Here is a 19,237-nt window from a genome sequence, read left to right as displayed (position 1 = left end):
TTTGGCGCCTTGTCTACTGTCATTAAATTAAATTAAAAGGAGTAAAGTAATAAACATTTAGTAAAAGTTTAAATATGAGTAATAAGCATCTTCGTAAAAAATAACTCCTGGATATTTATTTCATTGGTAAGTGAGTCTTTATCTCTTTACATTTAAATAGTGAGTTGGATATCTTGTCTTTAAATTAAAAGGTTCATAAATAAATATGAAACTAGTAAATTAATATTGTTATTTGGATGTGTGAGAAGTGAACATGCATATGAATATCAGTGATGTTAATATATGTAAAATGTGTTCGATAAAATTCGTACACTTATAAATTAGTTTGATTAATATAAAAATATTTCAGAAATACTTTAAAGTCGTTTATTTTAGAAATTTCAAGTTAATAAACCATAAATTACTTCATTGAGTATTTTGCAATTTATGTAATTTTTATTATATATTAATATTTTATTAAATCTGGTTTATTTTTACTATTATTATTTATTTCAATCTTACAGAAATAATTAATTATTGTATTATTTTACTATTTATTAACTTACTTTTTTAATTGTTTCTAGTTTAAATAAAAAGTAATTTATAAAATGAAACAACTAATTTTTCATTTGATGATGTTGTATAAAGATTACACATCATAAAAATGATTAAAAAAATATTCAACGTGATAGAAGTTTAATTTGATAAATAAAAATAAACTAACTTACAAAAATAAATAAAGATTCAATTTGATTAATACTCGCTATATTAAAACATTTCATAAATAGAAAAAACTATACAAATTTTCAAAATAAATAAAAGTATTAGCAAATTTAATAAGAATTTAATTGTTTTAAATAAATTCAAAATTATGAGTACATATTTTATCCAAACCACAAATTTCATCTAAACGAATTTTTCTTCAGTATATATTTTATTTTTATTTTACTCTTTAAATAGAAAATAAAAAATAAAAAAATTACCTTACCAAATTTATCTTTTACATGATATTTTTTAAATTTAATTATTTTGTATTTGATCATTTTTAAAATTTAACCACTTTTTTTAATTAAAAATGTTTATTTATAATGAAAAAAGTTATTTGTAAAAAAAAATCATATAGTAAACGTGTTTTCACTTATAAAAAAAACTATATAGTTGTTATTTTTCATGTCATTTGTATTCACTAACTAATTTATAGTGAGTTTATTTTTTTTTTTAACTGTGAGAATCAATCTATTGAACTCTATGAGAATTATGCAAGATAAATTGGAGATTATCATGTTAAAATTTCAATTTGTCCTGTATTATTTTTAGAAACTCTAATTGTCATTCCTATTAATTATGGATACTTTTATTTGTATTATTAATGTAAATACAATGCTTATAAAGAGTAATAAATAACATAAAACTATAATCATAAAAATTAAAATATTTGTTCTACTTTTCTAAATAAGGAATTATTTGTTCTTTCAATTTCTAATTTTAAAATAAACATGATATTTCTTCTTTTAACCTTTATTTTTCTTCCTCATAATTATAATTATTGTTAATAAGTGAATTTTAAACATAATTATCATCCCTCCAAGTTACTAATGTTTTTACTTAGATGACTAGTAATGTTAATACAGTGCTTATAAGAGTAATGAATAACATAAAACTACAACCACAAAAGATAAAACTTTCACTCTACTTCTCTTTAAACAATTAAGTGTTACATAAATATAAATATATTAGAAGAGTAACCAAGTAGGACTTTCACAACTAGTAAAACCTCATAAAAATGTATATTTTCTTATTTACAAGATTGTGCTTATTAACCAATACTTATACTTTTATGCGGAGTTAAGAAACAATTAAATATGCAATCCAATATGTAAACTCAACCCTACTGGCAAACCACGACATAAACAATTAATCAATTCATTTTGTTATTTACAAGTCAAAATCAGTGTTGGGTATTATTTATTTTTCCTTTGTTTTGTCTCATGTGAGAGTAGTAGGTTCACGTACCCTTTTTTGAGACAAAAGAAGTTTTCCAATGTTTATTATCAATATAGCTACTCTGTGTCGTTAAACAATTAAAAGTCATGATAGATTAATATTTCACAGCTAAGGAATTATATTACTTAGAATTCGTACACCTAATGGGAATTATACACCTAATGTTTGCATGATAATTAAGTGTGATCACCGTGGTCACGTTTTTTATTTCATATATACCAAAGTTCATGTAATAATACCTCCACAAAGTTTATTGAAATATGTTTGAGATCTCACCCAAGGAAATAGAATTAGGAAGCAAGTGTACTTTATAAACCAAACAACTATAGGAGAAAGTTTAGGCATAAGTTGCATTTCATGAAAATTACCAAGTTAAAGAACTGTATACAAATGAAAGTAACATCAATCCTTTTATAACTTGTTCTTAACAATATCAAAGCAAAACACAAACTCACGTACAAAGTTTTGAGAAACAAATGTACAAACCTTATTTCAATTCATCCAAGAAGATGATCTTCATTGTTTCAGTTTATACACAGATATGCAGTAGTCCATAACCAATGATATGCAACACGTATTTTTTTTTTCATTTTCATCAACAATAAAAACATATAAAACAAAAAACACATAGAAACAACGTGCATGCCAAAACAGACCTAAAGGTAATGTAGAAAACACAACAAACACAGCTAATACAATTATTGTAGTCAGGAGAACAACAAACACGACTAATACACAACAAATACAACAAAGAGAATAATGATATTACCACGAGGTTAAAAAGCAAATGTGAGCGTGATGATGATAGAAGAGGTAATAACATCCCTAATGTCATGATGAATATAAAAGGTTAGACACAAATGTGAGGAGAAGCATATGGATGCAGGGGTAGTATGGTGGAACCCTCTTTAAGGAGCTTGATGAGGACTCCTATAGTAGCTTTGGGGAATATTTGAGTTAACGAATAATGGCTTGGTGGTGGTTTATTGAAGGAGGTTTGACCAACCTTACAAGAGAAAGCTAAGAAGTGTAAGATATGGGGAAAATAATTAAATAATGCAAATAATAATAACATTCAAAAAATGAAATGAATTAGTTTAGTGTGGTTTTGTGTTACAATTGTTGGTTGACAAATAAACGAAGTATAGTTATTCATTTATTTTAATAATAGAAGATATTATTGGTATTATATATATATATATATATATATATATATATATATATATATATATAAACAAATAAAATAAATTATTGTGGTAGTGAGTTTGTGTTTTAGAGGATAGATAAAAATTAATTATAATTGTATTATTTTATTCCTATGTGATGCGTGAAATATATATTAAATATTAGTATTTGTGGTTATATATCAAAGAAAGGAAATTGGACTAGTGATAGTTGTGTGTTGTGCAAAACGTGTATGTTGTTGGTCCAAGTTCGAACCCAGTAAAGAACAACACACACTTACCACTAGGCCACGATCGAGACACCAATTTGGCAAAGTTTTATCATATTCAATTCCAATACATGTTTGCAATGGGAATAACTCTTTTTTTTATAGGAGAAAGAGAACCATATAGAAAAGAAAATAATACATGCATTTGAAAGAGGTTCATTAAACTATCTAAGATCTTAGAAGCTTATTTTGTCCAAGGGGGGTGAATGGTAACCTCCCATTTGAAGAACATCCGAAGGGGATGTATCTCATTCCTTCCAAGGCCAAAGACACTCCTAAGGCCCAAAGCTAGCCTAAATGTGGCGTAAAAGTATTCCAAGGTCCCAAACTAGCCCAATTGAAAACATGTTGTCAACTTTGACCTTTGCTGACAATTTGAGTCATAACTTTCTTCACAAAAGTCAAAATGAACTAATTATATTTTGTATTAGAAAATAGACTCAAAATACTTTCATTTGACTATAAATACATATTTTATGGACTCTAAGCTTGATGTAGTGAATTTTTCAAAATCGCCTACGTTTACTAATATCCTTAGATGGGTAGTCCTTTGCCCATAATACAAGGCTTAAAAAAAGACATACGTATACATTTATAAGGCTTGAGAGAAGGAAAAACAAGGTTGAAACACCATATATACTATAGTAGAAGTCCTTCTTCTTCTTCCATTCTCCTTACCTAGTTCAAGTTGTGGCTTCCTGGATGGATCTCCATCAAGTTCCCTAGACGGATTTCCATTAGTAGAAAACAAATGAGACCGACAAAATAGCAGTGATGATAGTGATTGCAGCAGAGACAAACCCGAGGAATGAAGGAGAATGAATGAAAACAAGAAAGAATGAAAGGAGGAAAATACACTTTTCACAAGAATGTGAAGTCGAACTCACTAAAGAATGGAAAATAGATAACTCAAAGTCACCATAAAGATAAGGTGAAGCGTGAAAGTTGAGAAATAGAAGATTAAACACTATATATCGATTATAATAACAAACCAATATAAAAATATATTATGCATCATACCAATTTATAATTTATTATAATTATAGTATCATCTCATTTTGTATATCAATTCTGGATTTAATAGAAAAACTTTATAATTTACTATAATTTTATCACCACATCATTTTTTATATTGATTCCACAAATATATATATATTTTTTTCATATTTACAAAAAGTGTCATTGTTATATAATAAATTATAACTAATATAAAAACATGATATAAAAATATTTTTCTGAACTAATGACACGTATAATAAATTTTACATAAGTTAATATCAGAACAACAGTATTTCTCAAATTATTAACAAGTTAAATCCTTAAATAAATATACATTGCTCAATTATAATTTTGCAACAATCTTCCACTAATACAAGTATTATCTTATTTTTTTTATTTCAATTCTGTATATTAAAAAGAAAAAATCTTAGTTCGTTTTCCGAAAACCGAATTTCGTTATATTATAATGAGAAAATAGCATACTCGCGAACCGAGTTCCAAAAAAGTGTATGTAAATATTATAAATAGTATCCCGTCTGTGTAAATTAAAAGAGAATCTATGCCATTTGGAAAAAAAATATACGAGATGAGCGATAGCGGGGAATACGTGAAGACCAGTAGTGACAAGGATAATTTAGACAGTATTTCAACTTGGATATCTTTCCGTACTTGTCATTCAAACAAAATATTATAAAATGTGTGATTCACGTGACATTTGATGCGACGGCAGCACAAAATATCATATTTGATTTATATTTTTCTGGTTGAAAACCTACACGAACTATAATGCATTGTATTTATTTTTTATTCAGCCATCTAGTGTTTGTTAATCTGTTGAAATATCTAGTAAATTCATATAACATATACATTTATAACTCAAAATATACATAACAATGATATTAGTTATTAAAATAAATTTACTTATAATTCAAGATAAATAATTTTTACGTTAAAAAAATATAAATATTTTAATTTTAATTAAATGTTTTTCATATGTAGAATATCATATAAAAATAAAAAATTAATTAATTTCTATACAATGTCTCTGAAGTATTCAAAACTAGCTAGAATATATTACATATATAACAATGATATTAGTTATTAAATTAAAATTATTTATAGTTCAAGATATATAATTTTTACATTAAAAAAATTATAAATATTTTTATTTTAGTTAAATGATTTTCATATGTAGAAAACCATATCAAATAAAAAATTAATTAATTTCCATAAAAAGTCACTGAAATATTCAAACTAGTCAGAATAATATATTGCTATAAATATTTAAGTTTGTTAGATGTAAAAATATTTAAGTTTGTTAAAATAAAATATCACCGTAAAATGTCCAGTAATAATATATTTGTTCTTAAGATGACAACTAACATTAATTTTAAACAAATAATTTTAAAAACAATAACTAACAATATTTAATAAAAACTCATATTTTGTGAGGTAAACTGAAACTTTAGTCTATACACTAAAATAATCTTATTTTATGTATAAAATAATTATATTGAGATTTTGAAACAACTGATGTTAATTAATTTTTTCAAAGTTATTCTTTTGAAAATATATCACTTAAATTGTTTGAAAATGTAAAAAGAAAAATTAAAATTTATTTATTTAATTGTATTATTTTAACAAACAAAATACTGATCATACCGAAAGTATATTTTAAATACACAACATATATTTCATAAAATATTCCAACGGAGTTTTTTTAAGGCATCTTATTTTCATATTTTGAAAATTTTAAACAGAAAATCAAGTTATAAAACTTTTATGATTCGTCAACTTCACTATTTTGTTTTTTTCTTCATAATAGACAGGTAAAAATATATTTATCAAAAACAGAACTATACAATATATTCTAAAATAACGATTGTGTTTCAATGTAATGTAAAATCATTTATCTTTAATAGCAATATGAGCCAAATTTTGACCATGAGATTAATTGTTGGGTTGTAATTGAAAACCAAGGAAAAATTCACCATCTTTTTACGACTCACACAAGTTGAAGGTTTCTTGTGGTTATTGTGAAGGCAGAATTTGCTGTATTATGAGATATATTTATTAATATTAAACATAGTCGATAACCAAAATTTAAACATTAAAAAAACATTCAAAAGAAAACGATTAGAAGTGACATATATAATGTCATAAACTATAAACATTAAATAATAAACTTGTTTCCAACATTCCCACTCGTTGATGACTAAATGTTTTTTCTTGTCAGATATTATGGTATCTTCATTTTCCGTGGAATTCATAGTCATCACATATAATATTACTGATACATAAAAGCAAAAAAGGTAAATTAAAGATAATTTAAAACTTATAAGTTTTAAATAAAAATAGAATATATTAATAACAAATTAAAAGTAATTAGGCAACTTCCAAATCATATAATCAATATCAAATATCAAGACTTAGTACAAGACATGTCATGATAACTATAAACATGACATCTGCAGAACTTGACGCACCTTAAAATCTTATACTTGTCATTGCTCAGTCATTATCTCTTAATTATTTTTATCAACTTAAATCTAATTATTAGTGGAGCAAAAATTATCACATTTCACTTCCTATGATCACTTCACACTAAACCAACTTATTGTAGCATTTACATCCTATAAATAATTATCTCATCATTTCATTTATATACGTTTTAATTCATAATAAACATTACTAATATATTAAACACAATTGCAAGAAACATTACTAATATATTAAGCACAATTGCAAGAAAACTAACAAACACAATATATTACATTTAGCTCATTCATCACATTCTTACAAAATATTAAATTCATACCATGTTATACGTGTATACTTTAACTCAAACAAAACTCATTTAATAACATAAATCACCTATTTTTTTTTTTCACATGGTTATTTATAACAAATAATCTTACACTGTATAGATAATCAATATAAATTTGGATCAAGCCTATTTAAAGTAAGAAATCTTAGTTCAATTTTATTTAATAAGAATAATTTTTCATGCCTTTCTTCTCATGGATGTATTAATTTTTTCAGATTAGCAAATACAAACACCAGTGGATCTTCCTCTTTGATTTCACGTATAAATTACATCCGTGGACTAGAGAAAGTTTTATAATGTAAATAAATTTAAAAGGATAAAGAAAGGGAGCATAGAAAAAATAAATATAAAAGATTTGAATAGAGTATTTTCATGGGCCAGGGCAGATTCCATATTGCAATTATTGTAATGCTATCATGGTATCAGCGTCCATTGTATTTGTAGGTCTTAAGGAATCTTGGTTAAGTGCTCCTTTAAGTCCGTGACAGACTCGTCCACACCCACACTTTCATCTGAGCCACTGTTCTCAGTCCAAACACTTCTCCATTTCTCATCTGAAAATGAGGAGCATCTTTGCAATTCTCTTTATTTTGGGTACTCTCTTCTCTCCCAATTTTGTTTTCTACTCTGTTTTGCTGCTGAACGAAAAAAAAAGGCACCAACAATTTTTAATTTTTGGTGGTTCTCTTGGTTGTTAGAAGGAGGAGTTTTGGTGGTTGAAGAGCGTAGGAAATGACTTATTTGTGTTTTGTTGATTCTTCAGGCTTGTTTAAGAATGCATTTTCTGAAGAAGGGTATTGCTCTGCTCCTTCTGGACTCAGTACGGAAGCGAAAGCAAAGCCTCTTTATTGGAAAGTCGACAATCCCACTCTCTCTCCTGTTCACCTTAAAGGTTAGTCATATGTTTTTGTTATGCTATTTTTCTTTCCCTGTCTTACAAAAAAAGATATTATTATGTTCATGTAAATTGTTTAATGGAGCAGGAAGCAAACAAAGACTGCCGGTGGTTGCTGATTAGATTTCCCTTGATTTTTTAAATAGACGGGAGTTTTGTGTCTATGTCAACAGAGGGTCTTTCTTGTAAAGACAAGATGCATTTTATTTGCAAGAAATGATGTAAATGCTCTATAAAAAGTTTTTGATGGATAATAAAATAAAACATGAGACCGTACAGTTTGTAGCAGCAGGCTTGTATGCTTTGTTAACCCCGGAATTTCATAAAGTTTTTCCTAAGATTTGGATTTCTAATTATTATGATATTTTTTATTTTGGTTGCTGAAAGAACTGGCTTAAGAGGTGAAGTTGGACACCTGACTACCAGGCTTGACTATTAGAATTCTTTCTTGAATTGTGATATATATGTTAATTATAACGAACTATATGTAAAGGGTTTTTAGATCTTAAAGTTTCTTTTGCTGTTTAAGTCTTGGACTATTTTCATGAAAAGAGCTTTGCAGTGAATTTGCATTGGACTGAGTTTCTTGCTTTTGTTTGCAGATTTACCTGGATTCACACGCAGTGTTTACAAGACTACTCATGCTTTGATATCACCAGAAAGTCATGTATATGGCCCATTGCCTGATTGGTACTCTTGCCTTTCTTCATTTGTTTTAGTTAAGATTTTAAGCCTCTTCATTGTCCTCTTGTTGTGTAGTAACTTTAATTTTCTTTGACAGGAGCGACACAACTGGGGCATATTTAATTTCACCAGAAATGGGTTCACACTTTTTAATGTACCTAGCTAAGTTGAAAGGTTTGATTATGACTTATTTCACTGAATCCATTATATTTACCAAGTTGCCTGGGTATATTGTCATTAGATGATATTGTTGCTTCAGCATATGTGAATCGATTATTTTAGTCATCTACACTACATATGTTTGCCGACATACTAAGTTTTTGATGCCATTTATCTTCTCATATGTAATTATGCATTATTTGGGTGCCACTTTATTACAAGCCTCCTAACATTTGATCAACATTACTGGAAAAAGAAGTGTGGCATAGAAAATATTGAACCCCAAGAAAGATAATGAAAGAGAAATTACCCTGTACAGTTAATTGCATCTCAGAAAATCTGGGTTCATCCCTCTCAGAGCATACTCTCTGTATAATCCAAAGTAATATTGCTCTGGTCCAATGCTGCTCGTCAACTGCTTTAACATACTTCAACTCTAAAAAGCTGGGAATGGCTACTAAGTTGTTAGTGTACCTTAACAAAATATCTTCCTTTCATGATTCTGTACCATTGTGTCTGGTTCCCGTTTGTTTCATTGTCCTGGAACCAACCTCCATAATAAATATACGACTGGTCTTTTGGTTCAGCCTAACTTTTGATGCTTGGCAATATCTTATTTGCTTTTCTTTTTAGGGATCAAAATGATATTCTGTTACAATTTCAATCATATCCTCCAAGTTTGCCTTTACACTTTCCCTTAACTCCAATGGGCATTTCATTTGTGACGTTTGATATTTTATGTATGTTACCATTCTCAGTTTTCCCTGAAACTGCATTTTGTGGTATGCATTTGATATGTGCTTTGTCCCCTTAATAGATAATTCAAGATCAGGACTACCCCTGCCTGGTGTGGAGAGGTTGTAAACATGTTATTTAGCTTTTTCAATTTTTGCATTCTACCCCTCAATTTCTTGTCCATGACACTCCAACTATTTGATATTGTTATGTGTAGATTTATCTTTGTGCTCCAAGGAACCGTCACCGTCAGTAATGCCACTGGTGTTAGCCAACTGCTTAAGGTAATAAGTCTACAATTACTATTGTAAATGTTTCTGTCAGTATGATAACCAATTTTTAAGTACTGTTAAAAATTGATATTTGATACAAATTTAAGGTTTGGTTATTATGTTTTTTAAATTACTATCATCTCTTTTCTTAAAGTGATAAAAGAAGAAAACATTATTAGAAAGGAAAAATAATCTGGAGGAGAATGAAATATCCTCCTTAAAAGAAACAGTTGACGATAACAGTGGGCCAAGTTAGCCAAAAAAATTAAACGGAACTTTCAATCTCTTTTTGTATCACTAGTTACAGTTATCTTGAAAAGAATCTCAAGTAAAGTGCACCAAAGGAAAGATGTAGACACCATCTCATCCAACAAACATATCAAGGGAAGAGAGAAACCTTTGAAAATTTGGACATTCCTTTGCTGCCAAATGCACCAGAGAGTTGCACATGCCATTCATTACTATAAACTTGTACCCTCCTCATTCCACTTGTACCCTTTGGAAAATATCAAGAGAAACTGCTTCCCAAGGTGTAGTGATACACCTGTAGTCACTCAATGCAAACACAAACAGAAGGCTGTTTTTGAACTACGGCTACTCATAAACCATATACAAGAACGAAAGGTTTTCACATACCATTTCTACCAGTATTTATGCACTTGTGGGAGTTCCATGCTAACTATGTTAGCTTCAGGAAATATGTTATGCGTGATGTATTCTTATTACTGTTTTTCTTCTAATTTTGGTTACATTTTTCTTAGATCCAGCTCATTATTTAACGCTGGTGGTAGGTTAGCTTTGACATATAAGTGTTCTATTTATACAACAGAAGATTCAGGGGCATTGAAATTGAACTTAAATTCAAGATACAATCCTTGAAATGTTTTTACATGAAAATAAAAGCTGATTGCCGTTGCTTCAAAATTTTATTTTCTTATAATGTGCCATTACTATTTTTCATTGCTATAGAGCTTTATGCTTTAATAATCATGATAGGAAGATTATATGACAAAAGGGAAAAGAGAAGGAATGCATGCTTTAAGTTGATTGCAGTTTATGATATTATTTTTTATTTGTCACTCTATTACAAGTTTCACTCCTTTGGTCAATCCTCTTATTTTCCTGTTTTCTGGTTCTAGGAAGTAATCATAGAAATTCATATTTCCCGCACTTGTGATACTTATGATGATGACCTTAGTTTTAGGTGCACACTGCTTAGCTATGTAATCAAGAATAGTGAAAGTAATCCATTACAATTGCAGTGTCTTTCTTTCAGTCATGTTTTGTCTGGTTACTAGCTTTATGCCGTTTTTATGAAAGTTTAGATGATCACTATATTTTCTATGATGGCTATAAAAAATTTCATATCATGGATTTCAGGTGGATTCATATGCTTATTTTCCTCCAAATTTTGAACATTCAATTGAATCTGATGCACTTGGTACTATTGTGGTATTTGAACGAAGGTTTGTGCTTTTTACTTCCCCCCTTGCAATTTATATGTTTCATCTCCATTACCTTGCCATTATGAGAATTCTTGCATTTAATTATGATTATCATACTGAAATTAGATGGATCCATTTTATATTTCAAGATTCTTTACAAGCAGTCACAATATAAATTGGTATAGAATGCATATTATATATATTTTTGTGTACATTCAAATAGTGAGCTGTGACGAGTACTCTAATGACTTGAGTATTGAAAAATGTCTATAATCTTTCAGATATTCTCCACTGGCAAATCATATCCCAGAGCCATTGGTTGGTTCAACTGATAAGCAGCCACTCCTTGAAACTCCTGGCGAGGTCAGTTGACTCCACTATACTGAAAAACAGTTTTCTTTATTTCATCTTCTTTTTCTTGGCTTGAAATTCAGGGATTAAATTTTCCAATTTAGGATGATAGTTCATAAAAGAACATTTATGACTCTGTTATGTCTATTAACGTCAATGCATGGAGCAATACTTACATGTTTTGGGTTAATGTCACTTATCATTAATCTAGGTGTGTTTATTATTCTGAAACATGCAATCATCTTTTTCTGCCTGTATTACACCTGTCAATTCAGAACTTTCTGACTGTCCATATTTAGCAACTGATACAAGTTACAATATGATTTTAAACTATTGTGATATATCAGAAATTCCCCGTGTGTTGAGGGTTATCCTCAATAATCAGGTCTATGTGCTCTCTCTTTATCTATCCTAGGTTTTTGAACTTTGCTCACTGTATCTTAAGTTTTTGATTCTCTCTGTATGCTTTGCCAGATTTTTGAGCTACGGAAGCTTATTCCAACATCTTTGGCATATGACTTCAATATCCATGTAAGTTCGAATCTCTTATGTACTTATTCTTTTGGCTCAGTCTGTTATTCATTGCATTATACAGTTTTCTTATGATCATGGTTTCTGGTAAATTTCTGTAAATGTTACTGATGAACTGATGACTGCAGATAATGGATTTTCAACCTGGAGAATTTCTTAATGTGAAGGTAATTTGTCTCTCTGCCAGTACCATACTGATGTGGATGTGTTGTGTATGTATGTGGTAGAAGTGCATTAAGAATTGGGTCTCTACAATGGGGATATGGTAGTAAGTTGCCTCTCTTTTGTTGGACAAATCTATGGTTCGTACCTAAATAAATGTTCAAGAAGCAACCAAATGACTATTCAGATTCTAGCCACCTTTAATTTGTGATAAATGCTCATTCTCGAAGCCTATTTAAGGGAGACTTGAATGCTGTTTTATATCATCCTCATTTCATCCAATCTCTTCTCTGGTGTAGTTTTTGTTTATAGGTTCTATTTAATGAGTGATACGTAGAGATGTTTTACTTCTATTTTGTGAGTGATAATTGTTTTTTCCTCACAAGTTGAGAGTGATTGAAACAACTAATATTATTTCTAGTGTAACCCCTTACCTTGTGTATTGATGTAGCCTATAGTGAGAGAATCGTATAACCCTTGGTCTTCATTTTATCTTTATTCTTACTCATGCATACTTTTGTCGCAAGCCAAATTGTGATTTAAATTTCCCAATGGTGATATCTCTTAGATTTTGAGCTAGCAAAACTCATCCTTAAAAAACTGACTTGCAAGATAATTATTGTGTAAATCTTACAAGGGTTACATTATCGATATTTGTAGTCAATATGGAAAAACCATATAATTCTTGGATTTCATTTCATCTTCATTTTTTGTCATTTCAACTTTTGTTGCAAGTCACGGTACAAATATCCAAATATCTTTTTACTTCGAAGACTTCTTGCCAAATGATATAACTATGGTATGAACTGTAATAGTGTAAAGTTATATTACAGTGTAGTCATGTAAATATGCACTCATCTTTTACGACAATATATGGAGATTATGGTCTAAACTCTAATGTTCGGTAACGGTTTTATGTTAGGCTTCTGATTTAATCGGCATGGCAATAATTTGGTTTGATTGATGTAGCCAATTATTTCAAGTTCCTTTTTTTTCAATCATCAAATACAAATTTAGTTTTATCACGTGATGTCATGATTGAAACTTGTATAATCGAACTTGTTTAAAATGCGTTATCACTTGAAAAACGTGTAGTCTGCTTCAGTTGACAATGAAGATCAATTTTATAACTGACTACCTAATGTGATGTTATGCTATTCAAAACCTATCCTTATTACATTTTATCAAACCGATAAAAGTAATAGGATAAACATCTTTAATACAAGCGCTCTTCCATGAAATTGTTTTTGAAATCAGTGGGACATTTCTTCTTGATGTTATGATATATTGTACACCTCTCCTAGTTATTCATACACAAGTCTAGGAGAGAGTTAGTTCGTCTTCCAACTAAAGTTGAAAGACCTTTTTAAATTTTTATTAACTTTTCGGCTTTTGCAGGAGGTTCATTATAACCAGCACGGCTTGCTGCTATTGGAAGGGCAAGGCATTTATCGTTTGGGTGATAGCTGGTAAGAGTTCTAGACCTAACCTGTAAAACATGGTCTGAATGTTGCATGAAGTTCTATATAGTGGCACTTTTTGTTTCCATTAAACTTACTTGGGCACTGCGAAAGATGAGTTTCACTTGGCCTAGTCGTGTGTCTGACTGTTATACGGGAAAATCTATTACTTCGTGCTATACCTATCCAATCACTTGAGCTTTCGAGTTGAATTTGAGATCTTGGCACCGTGTTGGCTACATAATGGTGAGCTATTTGAACTTAATTGGTCCGGTAGGAATGATTGTGCATCTAGGTTGATTACGGCTGTCCATGACCTGTCTCTCCCCACTAACTCAACCCGATTTGAGGTTTATTTTGATGGGTTCAGATTTTAGAAATTATATTTGTTGTACTCAGTGGACAGTTTTGAGCTATGTTTTGGATCTTCTCAATCTAGTTTGACATCCTAATATTCTTCTAAGACGTAAGATTTTTGAATAATTATATATTAATATAAATTCTTAATTTATTTAATGAATAATATTTCTGTTTGAAGATTTCACATAGATTAGAGATAAGATTATTTCATAGTATATAAGTGGGTGCAAACCTCATATTACAAGTTGTTTTTGTGGGGTTAAGTTTACAATTTATTTCTTAACAAGATATCAAAGTCATAGGTTAAAATCTATCGTAACAAAATCTATTATTTGTTGGGTTTATCTTGGCATTACTATCGGATTATTTATTAATATCTAGTTTCGGGCGTAGGAGATGTGTTCAAGATTTGATTTTGTAGGACTGAATTAGACTTAAAGTTCACTTCTTAACAATTTCTCTTAACATATATTATAAAATGGTATTTGTTTTGAAATATATATATATTTGTAAAACATTCCTTAACGTGAGTTTTATTCTACCATTTAACCTTATCTAATGTTAAACTTAATGTTACATTTGTAAATAGAATTGACTGGTCTTGTTCCATGTTTTATGAAATATTATAGTGTACCAAAATTTCGTGCCAGATAAGCCCGTTGGTTCCAAACTGTCCCACTCAGATCCCTAGTTGAGAGCATTACACATTCTATTTTGTTCAGTGGTGTCTGCCAGATTATGGGTTAGATTTTTGGCTGTGTTCTTCAGTGAGTTTGGTCGGAATATTCTATTGTTTATGATTTTTCTAGGATCGATTTGTTACATGATATTTAGTTCATATCATTAAAAGCTGTGGCTTTACATTGGTGATTTGTTTTTTGTTTCGTTTTTCTGTGAATAGGTACCCAGTTCAGGCGGGTGATGTCATTTGGATGGCACCATTCATCCCACAGTGGTAAATTATACTATTATATATTACTGTCTTCATTCTGAAGGATTAATTGTTACAACAACATGTTGAATGATACAATGTGCTGTTTTCAGGTATGCTGCCCTAGGGAAAACAAGAACACGGTATCTTATATACAAAGATGCCAACAGAAGCCCGTTGTAATTGTAATTGTAATTGTTGATGGAGGTTAGACAAATGATATGGAGGACAGTGACCCCCTTCTTATGTACTGATTTAAATAAAGGACTTAATGCATTTGACTATCTATCATGTGAACTTATTCAACAAACACTACTTAATCATCTTTTAAACCTTGTTAATTTGAGTGAATTTAGGGAGAGTAATTGAGAGGATTTGAAGGTAATTTTCTTGCTGTTTATTTGAATAGATTTGGAAGTAAATGAGAGTAGATTTGGAAATAAAATTTGTGAGAATTAGTGTAGGATTTTATTTATATGACAGATTAAAAAAATTTACTTCTAAATTCACTCTCACTTACCTCCAAATCTATTTAAATAAATAACGAAAAAAATTTATCATCAAATCTTCTCAATTACTCTCTTCCAAATCCACAAGTAAACAAAACATTAAGGATTTGAAGAATGCATCTTACTCCGGTCAGAAATTTCCAAGGGACTCTCAATCAGCCCATTTAAAATTAGTTTTTTTTTTATTATGATTTTTATATAAGAATATTTCTCTCCTAGTTATTAAAGAGTCTTGATTTAGATTATCCGATTTAATAGGAAATAGTATTGGAATTTCAGACCACTAATTTGGATTCTTCCATAGGGTACACATCTTTGGTCGTGGGGAGATTCATGAATTATTCTACTTGGAAGAAATACTTAACTAAAATGTATCATGACAAGTCATTCAAAAATATTGGTTATTATATTAGTGTTTTAAATTGTGAAAGAATTAGCGTTTTAAATTTTGTTATCACTTCATATTTTGAAACATTTATTACCAGCCAACTTTAAGATTGAAGTTGTCAATAAATTAATTGGTATTATATTTAATATTGCATTATTTTGCTCTTTTATTTATGTCAGACAGTGCGTATAAGAGCTGTCAAATTGGCTTACTTGATAGGTCTTGACCCTAACCCATGTGGGTTGGGGCCAAAAAAGTCCACAGAATCAAAAATAATTCATGTTGAAAAAACCTACAGGACCGAAAGCTCCTAAAGTTCTATGGATCAGAACTAGTCCATGAATTTTTCTTTTTATCATGAAAAAAAATAGATAAGTGTGGTTGAATATAGGAGTCTCGAAAAGTGGATAGAAATGAGGGATATTTATTTTTATATTGATTTAAATTTTCATTTCTACTCTCATTAAATTAAATATAAATCTTATATCTTATATTTTATACATATTAAGATTTACATTAACAAAATAAATTTACACAATCTCACGCTAGAAAAAGTGGTGGTAAGGGATTTTGTCGGTGATACAATAACAGTTGACCGTTTTATATAATATATGTATATGCATAAAATTTTATAAAGATTTAAAATATTTTTGATTATATTAATATGGTAACAAAATATTAATCAACATATTTAAACTGAAAATTCAATATTTTTTAAAACCAACATGTTATTAATTTTTACGGGTTAGAGATAAACTTTTATTGATTTATAATAAACATTATTCATGCATATTAATCATAAATTTTTAAAAAAAGTCGTATTAATTATATATCTTTTTACTTCCTAACACAATAATCAATATCTGATTACAAAATATACATTTTCAATCATAATTCATTGAACTAATCTTACTCTTTCAAGATTTACATGTAAACTTCAGCTAAAAAAGAAACTAATTAAGATTGACAAAAGAACAACAAAAACCACCTGGTGGTTGTCAGTATATCTTAAATTTTATTCATTGGTAATATTTATAATTTAACTTTCTACATTTATAGAAACTAATAAACAATATTTAATTTTAAAATTATTTTTAAATAAGTAAATATGAAGATTGTCCAGATTATAAATAATCATCTTAAATATTTCGAATTTCGAATTACTGTCAAATTCATAAGGTAAAACATTTTATATAAACCTAGATTATATTATATATATATATATATATATATATATATATATATATATATATATATATATATATATATGTGTCTGGAACTTACTTAGAGTACTGTTTTATTTTTCATATTTTTTTCTATATATAAAAGTTGTTATATATAGATATAAGTACAATATAAAAGTATAAAATTATATATTTTATTTAATAAATGAAAACTCAAAAAATATTAAATGTTATTATATATTTTATTTAATAATATAATAATAANTATAATATAAAANNATTGATTTAAATATAATAAAATTATAACATTAAATTATCTAATAAAATATATAATTTTGTATGTATATATAAATGATGTTGTTTTTAAAAGTTAATTAAAGTGGGGCTAAACTCATCTTAATCCTGACCCTAACCCACTTGAAAAGAGGCTTTGGAGGGTGAGACTTTTTTTTGGCTCCCATTTGAGGGGTTTCATAAAATGAGACTTTTTCAAGATTGGATTAAGACTAACCCATGGATTATGAATCAACTTGACACCTCTAAGTATATCTATATCCTCTCTCACACTTGAGTTGTCTAAAATGTTAATTAAGTAATCTTGTTTTGAAATATAAAAATCACATAAAAAGAAATAATGGTATTAAAAGTTTATTATCAAAATGATATTTTTTTAATGTCAAATTAAAATAAAATGTGAAATAGTAATTTCATAAATTTTAAATAATTATGTAAAAGAGTAAATCGTTACACATTGAAATTTTATTACTATAATCTCTATTTTTTTTATAAATGTTAAATGCTGAGAGCAAAAATATCTAATAGATTTGAGTAAACTTGATAAATAACAAAATGGTTGAAGTTTTAATAGAAAAATTAAAAAAAAAATATAATAAAAGGCTAATATTTATACAAAATTGATAGTAACTCATTTTCATATAAAAAAGAAACAAAAAATAAAATATTAAAAAGTAATAATGAAAATAAATTTTAACCTAAAAAGCTTTAAAAAATAAGAATGGGTGTGAACAATGAGATTACCCACACCCATATTTCGTCAATATCAAAATTTTATAAAAGTCGAAATGAGTTTTAATAAAAACCGTACAACATATTTATTTGTCATTCTTAACTTAAATTGTATTAAGATTATTTATTTTTCATTCTTAACTTAAATTGTATTAAGACTGGTTGGTTACACAAACTTAAATATTAAAAACTATCTTAGAAAATAAGAGCACTAACACATTTGGATATTGAGATTGAATGTAACATTACATATATTTTAATCTCTATTGTATTGAGGCAATTTGGATATGTTCCCTATACATATAAAATGGATGTATATTGTAAAAAATATAGAAGTTTTGATGTCAGGTAGAAGGTAAATGAGTGTGTTATTGAGGTTGGATGGCTATATATAATATGATATCATCCTAACATGACAGGTTTCACTCTTTGCTAAAATAGGTAGGTAATGTTTGGAGCAAGTAAGTATGGAGATAATATAATATAATGGATCTCATAAAAATTACGAGCAATACTATAATTATTAAAACTTAGATGCAATGTTTATGATAGTAGTATCTTTCTAGGATACATTTCTTTCATCATAATAACTAATATTAATGGTATAAATTGTAAAGATAAAATAATGATTTTGATTGAAAAAGATAAAGAAAAAAAAAAATACAAGGCCGATCTAGGGATGGTAAAAATTGTTGTCGACGGATAAAATTCACAATGAGTAGTTGGTATTTGTGAATATGTATTATCCGTGAGTTGTCGGTAGCATGTATTTTAATATCCATCTATAAATAGGTCGGATATGGGTATTTAATCCGCAGATACTTATTACGCGCAAAAAATAAAAATAAAAATTTAATTTAAAATAAAATTAATTCATATTTTA

The 19,237-nt window shown here is 28.2% G+C and overlaps 1 protein-coding gene across 1 annotated transcript; it reads left to right on the top strand.

The window, feature by feature from the left end:
• Positions 1-7,704: 7,704 nt before the first annotated feature.
• LOC106769133 ((S)-ureidoglycine aminohydrolase) lies at positions 7,705-15,570 on the top strand. The gene is made up of 13 exons (XM_014654619.2): positions 7,705-7,856; positions 8,026-8,154; positions 8,760-8,847; positions 8,939-9,015; positions 9,818-9,857; positions 9,953-10,019; positions 11,388-11,473; positions 11,734-11,815; positions 12,278-12,334; positions 12,463-12,501; positions 13,895-13,965; positions 15,218-15,271; positions 15,361-15,570. Exons 1-13 carry the CDS (start codon positions 7,823-7,825, stop codon positions 15,428-15,430), a joined length of 894 nt encoding a protein of 297 aa, XP_014510105.1. The 5' UTR covers positions 7,705-7,822; the 3' UTR covers positions 15,431-15,570.
• Positions 15,571-19,237: the final 3,667 nt, after the last annotated feature.

The sequence above is a fragment of the Vigna radiata genome, chromosome 7 (assembly GCF_000741045.1).
Source record: "Vigna radiata var. radiata cultivar VC1973A chromosome 7, Vradiata_ver6, whole genome shotgun sequence".
Classification (NCBI taxonomy): domain Eukaryota; kingdom Viridiplantae; phylum Streptophyta; class Magnoliopsida; order Fabales; family Fabaceae; genus Vigna; species Vigna radiata.
The sequence above is the reverse complement of the archived record's forward strand: the minus strand, read 5'-3'. Positions and strand labels throughout refer to the sequence as shown.